At 35.0% G+C, this 10,317-nt stretch overlaps 1 protein-coding gene across 3 annotated transcripts in view; it reads right to left on the reverse strand.

Moving 5' to 3' along the window:
* The window catches only part of LOC128233481 (ATP-dependent RNA helicase DHX8-like), a 29,963-nt gene extending 19,679 nt beyond the window's left edge, over positions 1–10,284 (reverse strand). For all 3 annotated transcript variants that reach the window (XM_052947187.1, XM_052947179.1, XM_052947171.1), the window contains exons 1-8: positions 10,146–10,284; positions 7,278–7,379; positions 5,657–5,742; positions 4,930–5,097; positions 3,733–3,821; positions 2,453–2,518; positions 1,409–1,555; positions 693–795 (exon numbers count right to left, since the gene is read on the reverse strand). In XM_052947187.1, coding sequence (XP_052803147.1) covers positions 693–795; positions 1,409–1,555; positions 2,453–2,518; positions 3,733–3,821; positions 4,930–5,097; positions 5,657–5,742; positions 7,278–7,371 — 753 coding nt within the window. In that variant the 5' untranslated portion in view covers positions 7,372–7,379; positions 10,146–10,284. The remainder of the gene's footprint in view (positions 1–692; positions 796–1,408; positions 1,556–2,452; positions 2,519–3,732; positions 3,822–4,929; positions 5,098–5,656; positions 5,743–7,277; positions 7,380–10,145) is intronic.
* Positions 10,285–10,317: the final 33 nt, after the last annotated feature.

A 10,317-nucleotide genomic window follows, 5' to 3' on the forward strand; every position in this document is an offset into this window, starting at 1 on the left:
CATAATATTAAAATCGTTGAATATTACTTACTGATGTATAAAATCGCTAACTACACATGCAACTTTCGCATTTTTCCAATTTAAAATTTACTAGGGTTGTCTACCACGTAAATCTAAGTAAGTTTAAAAATAGCATTGGTATATTTATCTCTAGTCATAAACAGATACGATTTAAACTCGGAAACCATTATGCGCTATTTTAAACGGGTATACACAGATGAGACAGCAACATGATTGTTGCATTTATTATTTAAACCATGTAAAGTGATGTATTATCGGCCTCCTACTAGCTGGCGTTGACAACTCTACGGTTATTATGAGGAAATACTGTACTGTATTCCGATTTTTGGACCATCTGGTGTCTAGCCCTTTGAACGTATTCGATGGCAAGATAATGTGAAATTTTGTTGGCTGGTGACCCCATATTGGTTTGTGATTATTAAAAGAGTTTAATATGTATAACAATACAATGTACAAAATATACCAAAAAGAATTTTTACAAATATTTTTTGTGCACTGAGAAATTAAAAAATTGGAAATTTTACTATGATTTCAGTTGAAATAAAGAACAGAAATTCAAACTGCAAGAAATAAACTGTAACTAAACTTTTTTTCCGTCATATATTTTAAAGCAAGAAATGCCCTTGAAACAATCTTCATTACACCAGCAAATTTATGAAACACAAATGTACCTTTCCCACTTCGACCTCCACCGGCATCTCGTGACCTCGGTCGTGACCACGATCACCGCCTCTTCTATCCCGCTTCCCATCCCTGTCACGATATTTCTCTTCTCTGGAAATATAGCAAATGAATAATATTTCAATAGAGGTGAAACAGGGTAAAGAAATACGCCCTAATTGCACCATTTCGGACAAGAAATTGCTAAAAAATTTATTCAGGGGAGTACCCGTAAATCCCCCTGTCAACACTTAAAACCAAATTAATTTTGGCTATAAGGAAGGGGCATAAGTCAATAGATTATGCCCCTAAATAACGCCCCCATTCGGAACTCCTCGGCCATTTTATCGAAAACAACCTCGGATGTATTTGGATGGTTTACACACTCAAAAAGTGGTACGTTTAAGTCCGCTGCAAGTAGATCGCGTAGTAATTTTATTTAGCAGTTAAACTTTGTGACTTAACTCTTGGGGTTCTTCATTATGTTTGCTATAATACAATTCAATGACAATAAATTTAAACTTAGATCAATAAATACAACTCCAAAACACTACATTTAACTAATGATATAATTCAAAATTTTACGAACTACTTCAACAGATGTACCGGCATACATCTGAGGTTGTTTTCGATAAAATGGCCGAGGAGTTCCGAATGTAACGCCCCCTCTCACATCAAAACCTGGGACCGCCCCTGTCAATAATCTCATATACTCTCAGATGTTTACCTGTTTCTGTCTCTGTCTCTACTACGACTTCTACTCCGGCTACGACTATACGACCGATCACGGCGCTTTTTCTTTTTGCGATCACGTGACCTCGACCTTCGCCGATCTCGAGATCTACTTCTGCTTCTACTGCGGGACCGCCTCTTTCTGAAATTGAGGCAAATATTTCCTTATTTGGAAAAGTTAAAGACCAAATGACACATGTACATGTAGAAGTTGTGAACATTGGGCAGATTGTTCAGATGATGTCAACAACGCTATCATTGTTACCAAGTTATAACACAATTTGATTTATGAATTAGGTTAAATCAAACAACACCAATTACAACAACACCAAGACTATCATAGAACCACATTAATATAAGTTTTTAGTTACAGAACTAGGTACACACACATGTTTATTTGTTGTTTCAATCATAGCTGGCAGTTTCACTCAGATTTAATTGGGAATTTATTTTGGGACATGTTTTTTGAATGCCAACAACGCCATGTCAACAACACCAATGCTATTATATAACCACATAAATCTCTTATAACAGAAATATGTATACACACATGTTTATATGTGGTTTCAATCATAGCTGGCAGAGTCAGTCAGATATGGTGCAAAATTGATTTTGGGAAAATAATTATATAAATGATATCAAGTGATTTGTTTTGGAATTATTTTCAATGCTTGTGCCTTTCAATTTCAGAAAAATACAAAATCATGTCAAAACAGCTAATATAGTAGAAAATTTACATGTTTTTACTTTTTTATGCATACAGTATGCTGTGAAAAAAAGCTAGCCTTGTCAAGGTTGTATTTATTGTTTAAGAGTAACATTGCTTTTATATTCATTAACAGAATCTGTATTTATCACAGGGAATTTTTATTTTTTTATTTAAGGGAAAATATGAAATTAGGGGGAAAAAGAACACTTTTTTGCAAAGGGAAACAGCCTTCAGTAGGGAGCAAATTGCATCAAGATCAAAATCACTGATATCTGACTGACACTGTCACCTATGGTTTTGATACAAATCCTTAACACCCCTGTGACTTACTTCTTTTTGCGTGGGGACCTGCTTCTACTTCTGTTGTCGCGGGATGTTTTCTCTTTCTCTGATCCACTGTAAAATATATAAGCAGGGTTTGAGCCAATTTTTAAAAAGGGCAGGATGCTGCAGAAAAGAGACAGGATGCTCAGGGTAAAAAGTGAACATGGAATCAGGCTATAAAAACTTGAACATTCTGAATTTGGCAGAAAAATATTAGAAATTGTGTTTAATTGAAGTAATATTAGGTTTCAACTGCCAGATATGTTGAGTGTGTATGTGTATTAAGGTTTGTTTCTGGTTACATGCTCAAGAAGATTTGGGTCTGTAGGTAGTTTTTTTAATAAGGCATGTTAAATAAGGCATGTTAAATGTGAATGGCTTTTGGGGTTTTGTAGTCATATGGAACAAATAACTAATGAAGCGTTTGGTGGTGAAATAAATCTAGTTGTGAAATTAACAAAGTAGCTATGTTTTTGACAAACATTTGTGGAAACTTTTTTAGGCCTAAGAGAGCAGTCAGGGCACCCAAGTCAATACTGCGATCATGACTGTTGATCAACTTCAGTTAAGATATTATGCGAATAAAGATTGTGACCAAGTTTGGTAAAGATGGAATAACAATTACAAAAGTAAGAGTGAAAATGTAAGTGTGACAATGCAGATGCGGAAGACAACATTGACAAAATAATACTGGAAGACAATGATAATGGACAACACAATCCCTATATGTCTGTTATGCTATGCATGCGACTTAAACCATGTTCTCATGGACTCTCAAAAATAGACACCAGGGGTAATATTGGAAGTAATATTGAAAGAACATCATAGATGACCTTAATCTAGGGAGTACAATCTGAATGTTTTTCATCAAAATGTAATTATTATATTGATTGGCCAATATACTGAATGGAATCGTTGAGGCATAACTTTTTTCTAAGACCGTTGGTCGTGACTTCTGACCTTAATATCATAAGGGGTCAATTACATGTACTGTTCAAGAGCAACCTACAATTGAAGCTTCATGGTTCTAGGTCGAAATGGTTTTTGTGAAGACAAAGTTTTCAAAAGACAGTTGACTGACCTCAAAAACAATAGGGGAAATCTACAGTTCAAGGGCAACCTACCAATGAAATTTTGTGGCCGTCGGTCAAACTATTCTCAAGACATTGATCAGACAACACTTGTTCTACCAATCTACATACCAACTTATCAACCAACATTTTTAAACCTATACACCTCTTTTTTCCAAAGAGGACACAATAAAAAAAGTTATTCTAAACACTCACATTGATTTGGCTGTGCTCATCAGAGCTTCTAACTCCCCCATCATGCTGTCCGCGATGTTCTTATCTTTTTCTTTGTCCTCAGGTAACTCCTGAATGGTTATGGTGTAATAGTTAATAATAAAATTACTTAATTTGTGAACAATATAGAGACAGAATGATTGTTTCATCACATCACAAAACAATGAAGTGTTGATGGTCGAGTGGCATATAAGACTCTTGATGGGACCCAGATTCATAAAGGCGAACTTTGAAAGTGTTTAAAATATTGTAAATGATGATAGATCAATGAGCAATATTTACATTTGCCTATTCCTTTGTATACACAAAACTTAGCGTTCATATAGTGTAACACACAAGCAGTTATGATGTCATTGTTTACTTCAACATTGTGCTCTGATTGGATAAGCCCGAAGTCATTTAACCAATGGTCAGTCTTCCTGAAATATGACTGACATATTTTGAAACGACTAAATAGCGAAAAGGTACATGAAGGCGAAATTTCTATAAAAACATTCGCTGAGTATTTGCCTTTGCGGTAGTTAGTTGATCCCATACTGATATTGACGTCACATAACATCGCCGAAATTCGGCCATTTCCGATATGCATACTATGAAATGATATATTTATTCGGACAGGCAATTTTTTTTTCGGACAAGCAAAAACTTACGAAGTGCCTGTCCGGCAGACAGGCAGAATTTTTACAATTTCGGGAAGACTGAATGGTATCAACATTACTAATATCAGCTCTTCTTTAATACAAACTTATGTTGTCGGTTACATTTCTTTAAAACAAATACTCAATTGCAGGAGAAACTGCTATTTTTTAATTGAAATAATTTAAAATGTAAATATAGGTATTGATCACATTTTTTCTTGCATTTATGCTACATGAACGCAGTAAAGAAAAAAAGAGCAAATTACCAAGCAGCGCCCGTGCACTACTGCTTTTATACAGCATAAACCCAAGAAAAATGTGATCAATTTTTACTAGAATTGTCCTTAAAATATATATTTTACAATGAAATTGAGGTTTTCAATTTTTGGTCTGTATTCTCAAATTCAGACTTAAGAAGTTAGTAGGCCCTGTACTTAACTCAAGTGTCAAATCAGTGAGTAGTTTTGTTAATTATTTATTTATACTATCTACCTGGAAATATATATATAAATAATTCACAATAAAAATCTTTTGCACATACTGGTGATTTCTCTCTAACTTCATTCGGCAGCGCAAGACCCGGGAAGAGTTTTTTCTTCATCTCGAGTTCCGAGAGCTGCTGAGCAGACTTCACCTCAGCCGTGACCTTCTTCTGAGGCTTGGGCTTCATCTTCTGTATCAATCTTAAAAGATTGGCTATCAGAGATTCCTATGGGGATGAAAAATAGTATTAGACATACTCGCGCAATAAGAAAACTAAAATTCTGCTATAATATCAGATGTGTCACCTGTACCCTGACCAATTACATTGCAAGATTTTCATCACCGCCCATCCCGTTTTTTTCCTGCTGCCCCTTAAATTTAATTGACGAAAAATTTCACATATACACATATTCAACGAAAATAAACAGTCATCTAAGAAAACAAAACATTGGACCCCCCACCCCAATTTAAAGAGAATATTGGATGAAAACCTAGCAATTAATCTAAATTGGCCTAAAGCATTTATCTTTGCTAAAGGCTACACTAAAGCTAGGTTAAACGTTCCGCTAAAGTGCCAAAAAGGTAAGCGGCATTGATAGAAAAACAAGCTTTTGCAAGTATATTGTCCCCCTTTAACTCCGTTATTACAGCTAAATATAACTACAATCTCATTGTTGCAAGGTAAAATCAACCATCAACATCTCAACAGAGAAACTCAAGATGGGATTTGTGTTTTTTACATTTCTTATTTTTTCTTATTTATACTATAATATAGAGAAACATACCCCAAATTCTGCACCATTTTCAAGCAGTGCTTTCTTGAAGGCTTCAAAAGTGTTGTTCTTTTCTGCTAGATCAATGATGAATTCAGCTGAAAAGATACATGTACTGATGTAGATTATAAAATTATGTATATAGTAACTTAGTATACTAAGGCCTAAAAAAATTCATCTCATTTTAGGCCAATGGTCTCGAAAATGCTAGGTAGCGTAGGGACAAAGTCTAGTCAAAACAGCAAAGCAAGCTATGAATGCTATGTATATCAGATAATTAATACTGTTCATTGTAATCACCCAAACGATTTCAGGGTCAACAACAACAACTTGAAATCTGAAAATCAGATTTTTTTTAACTAGACCCTCCAGGGTCAAGTTGCCCTACAAATGAAAATCAGATTTTTTTCTAGGCTAAAAAAAAACTCTGTTTTTCAAGGTAGGGTCATGCTAGAATGAAGAGTCTAAGAATGATTACATTACAATCATACTGTTGACTTATACTATGTCACACAATTTTGGAACCAACCAATTCTTCCCTGGTTTATTGTCATAGTATTTTGGATAGAGAATAAATGTGTGTACCATGTGGAAGGAATTATCTGAACAGTCTAAAATTGCATTAATTGTAATTACATTATACATGTACCAGAGGTTCAGATAAAGGTCAAAATTGCTATTTATACGCCAATTATGATATTAAAATCAAATAGTTCAGCGTTCAGGAAAAAGCCTATCGTGTGTGTTAACATTTATATATTAAGGGCGTACAACACACTTTTTAGTAAAAATGTTATCTGTAGCTGTGATGTAGCAATACAAACAAGAGCTGTCACAGAGACAGGGCGCTCGACTATTCCGCCGCTTTTCGGTGTATGGATTGAAAAGTTTTGGCAAAACATGCATGGATCACTGTTAGATTAGATTTCAATGCAATACATGATGTGCTGAGATATTTACATAAATTGAATGGAAAATATCTGAGGTGGTACGCAAACTTTAACGTAAATTATAAGTCAAAAAAGGGGCATAATTTTGTCAAAATGCTTGATAGAGTTACCTCCTCCTGTTTACAGGTTGGGGGCATGATGGTGAACAAGCGTGCAAAGATTCCATGCCAGATGTCAATTGACTTTGAAAATTTTTGAGGTGGTACGCAAACTTTAACATAAATTCTAAGTTGAAAAAGGGGCATAATTTTGTCAAAATGCTTGATAGAGTTACCTCCTCCTATTTACATGTTGGGGGCATGATGGTGAACAAGTGTGCAAAGTTTCAAAGCCTGATGTCAATGCACTTTGAAAATATTTGAGGTGGTACGCAAACTTTAACATAAATTCTAAGTAAAAAAAGGGGCATAATTTTGTCAAAATGCTTGATAGAGTTACCTCCTCCTGTGTACAGGCTGGTGGCATGAAGGTGAACAAGTGTGCAAAGTTTCAAAGCCATATGTCAATATTTGAGGTGGTACACAAACTCTTACAAAAACTTTAACATAAGTGGTTACGTCGATGCCGACACTTGGGTGACTAGGATAGCTCTCCTTATTCTTCGAATAGTCGAGCTAAAAATCAGTGAAATGCAAATAAAATAAAATATAAAACATAATTTAGTTTCAAGACTGGATGCATACCAAGATCTTTGTCGTTCATGCCGAGATGGTTATCGAGCTCAGTGCAGACTTTGGACACCAACGAGAGGTGCTCCAATTTCTGTAGTTCATCCATGTTTCTTCCTGAAAAATTAATATAACTGTACCGATAACAATCTTTGTAAAATTACCAAAAAGGAAAGTGTAACCTGATAGCCGATAAGTGTACAGCAGCAATTGTGCTGTCTCCAAAGGTTTTATAGTTAATCAGTACCTCGTCTGCCTGTAGTCAGGTCAGTGTTTTTTATCCATTTTTAATGAAAAGCACTTTATTGCTACATTTGCTAAATGTTAAGAAGCCAATGCTAAAAAAAAAAAACACTAATAAAGGGCATTTTTAACTTGGTTACCGTAAGGAGAAATATATAAAAACTTTTTCAGGAGGGGATTAGGGCGGAATTTCAGCCCCAAAAAGGACCGATAAAAAACTTCTGAGGTCATAAGGAAGATTCCCACCAGATGCACAGAGCAACCACGTAGAATTTGTGCAGACTGTTACATTATATTTCACTTTCAGGCTATGCTGCAAAAAATTCAGGACATTTTTAAATGAAGTTCCTTATTGCAAAATTGACAAAAACATCGAAGAGACACCTGACCTCAGGCTACACATTTTACGTAGAGATTAAGGTGTCTTTAAATGATTCCAATGAAGTGACAGTGTCAAACCATGACAGTGTGTGTTTATATTCTCTAACCATTATACAGGGATGGAAAGTAACTTTGCCAGCATGGTTGCCCGTCTTGGCAACCAACTTTTGGGTTTTGGTTGCCCGTCTTAAAATCTATGAGCCCATATTTTTTAGCTAGAAACAAACAATGTTAAATTTTATTTCCTTCTTAAAACCATATAACTTGTTTTGGAATTCACGTTTACGTTTTGATTAATCGTATTCATTATCGATTGTAGATTTTTTTATCATTTTTTGTTTGCCGTTGACGTTTATTAGGAGGACTCACGCCAACTAGGAAACGCCACATTGTTTATAAAATGTCACAACAACGGTCGACTAGGGCGCCGCCATTACGATAAAGAATAAAACTAAAACGACCGCTTTCATTGATCATTTGCTCGAGTCGAAAACAAGCGTCTGCCGTTTGTTTTGATCTGTCATTTTTACAACAGGAATAATTGCAAAATGAAAAAGAAAACGTGTTCCCAAAAAAAACTTATCGCCCGGCCTGACTACCATCTGAGACAATACACTCGCCCGATCTGAAAATAACTCGCCTCGGGCGAACGGGCAACCGTTAGTTTCCATCCCTGTTATAGAACACAGGCCAGGGCCTTTCGGATTGGGAACAAGAGCATTGATCTGAGGTGATCATGATGCTTATCTGTTGTTGTTATTTTAAAGTTGAATATTAATGGGACATAACTCAACAGTTATTGAAGCATGAGTAATGGGCCATGCTACATACATGTGATTATTGTCGCTAGCAACGTGTCAGTCCTCAACATATTTTTTGGCATGGTGCTTTCACCATGTACTTGCCCTAATCATTTTCGTCTTGACCAGATTAATGTTTTCTTTATTTATTCAGACAGTGAACTTTTCTTTCCAGACATTGCAACTTCTACATAGAGAAAATAAAACAAACTACTTCACTTTATAACTTTGCATACTTTGCTTAAGTAAGGTAAAAAGAAATTTAAGAAATTAATCAACTGTTAACATAAGTAGAAACAAAACAAGTTGTTTACATGAGTAATTGCCTGTCAAGAAAAAAGCAAGCCAAATGCAAACGATCAGGGATGTATATAGTCCAAATAATTGAACATTAACGGATTTTTTTACGTTTTTTGATATGGCAAATCCTTCACGTACAAATTGTTAGTATCAAAAGTGGGTAGTTATTCCGGTCGGGATTCCCGGTTAAAGCATTTAACATCTAAAAAATATCACAAAAACAAGAAATATTACCAGATCATGTTATTTAGTTCCATACATTAAAATGTCATATCCTACGAATAATTATGAGTTTGACGTGTTTTTTTCATTTCTTGCTGTCAAAACATAGTGATATATACATGAAGGGCACCTGCAAGGCTTCAGGGCACAATTTTTAAACAATCGGAACATTTCGGCCATGGCCGAGTTGTTACGTTTGTATTTACGAGGTCCATCTCGAAGCTTGTCGGAGGTGGCCGAGTTATTACGATTGGGTCGAGTTGTTCCACTTGGCATAATTGTTGTGTGTGTCAGTCAACTTTTGTTTTATTGGAAAGGTAAATAATGTGTTTTTATGCACTAAATGCTTCTTTTGTGCAAAATAACTTTTCACTTACGTTGGTAAAATATGAATATAAACCTTTATGATCAATTTAAACCATAAAATACTTCACTTAATACAATTTCAATATTTTTCAAAACATCCCCCAGTTTTTGCACAAACCCGTTCAGACATTAGGGATTGGAAGAATCCCGTATAACACGTCTATGATTTTAGACTAGGATGTATATTGATAAAGTTTCAATTTTATTTATTTTTCGACCACTTTTAACATGCCCATTCCGGCAAAAAGGTTATAATACAGACATGGCTGACAAAGTTTTGTTACTTGTCCTGGGCTTTGTTTTTCGAAGACTGACATGTGAATTGGGAATTCCTATTTTGTAAACATCAACAAGATTGCTGTTTGAAATCAACTTCTAAAGAACACAGAAATGTCACACACTGTCACATGAGTAAATTTTAGCAGATATTCAGATTAGGATAGGAAGGGAAAACATTAAAATAGTCAGGACTGACATTAGTACATAATGATAAAGTCATACAATTTCGTGACACACGAAAACAAACACAGAAACAAACGTAATTATACAAGACTATTTGAATTGAGCTCACCTCGTTCAAATATTATGCCGATATTCAAAATTATTCATATAATTCATATAAAAAGTCTTATTATAGTGTATTTTACAAATACGTCGTTGTTTACGTTTTTGTCGACATTTTTTATGATCAACGTAAGCAGACGCTTGCATAAAACGCGCACCTGCTGAACGGACATTACGGT

This window comes from Mya arenaria, chromosome 1, assembly GCF_026914265.1.
Source record: "Mya arenaria isolate MELC-2E11 chromosome 1, ASM2691426v1".
Taxonomy (NCBI): domain Eukaryota; kingdom Metazoa; phylum Mollusca; class Bivalvia; order Myida; family Myidae; genus Mya; species Mya arenaria.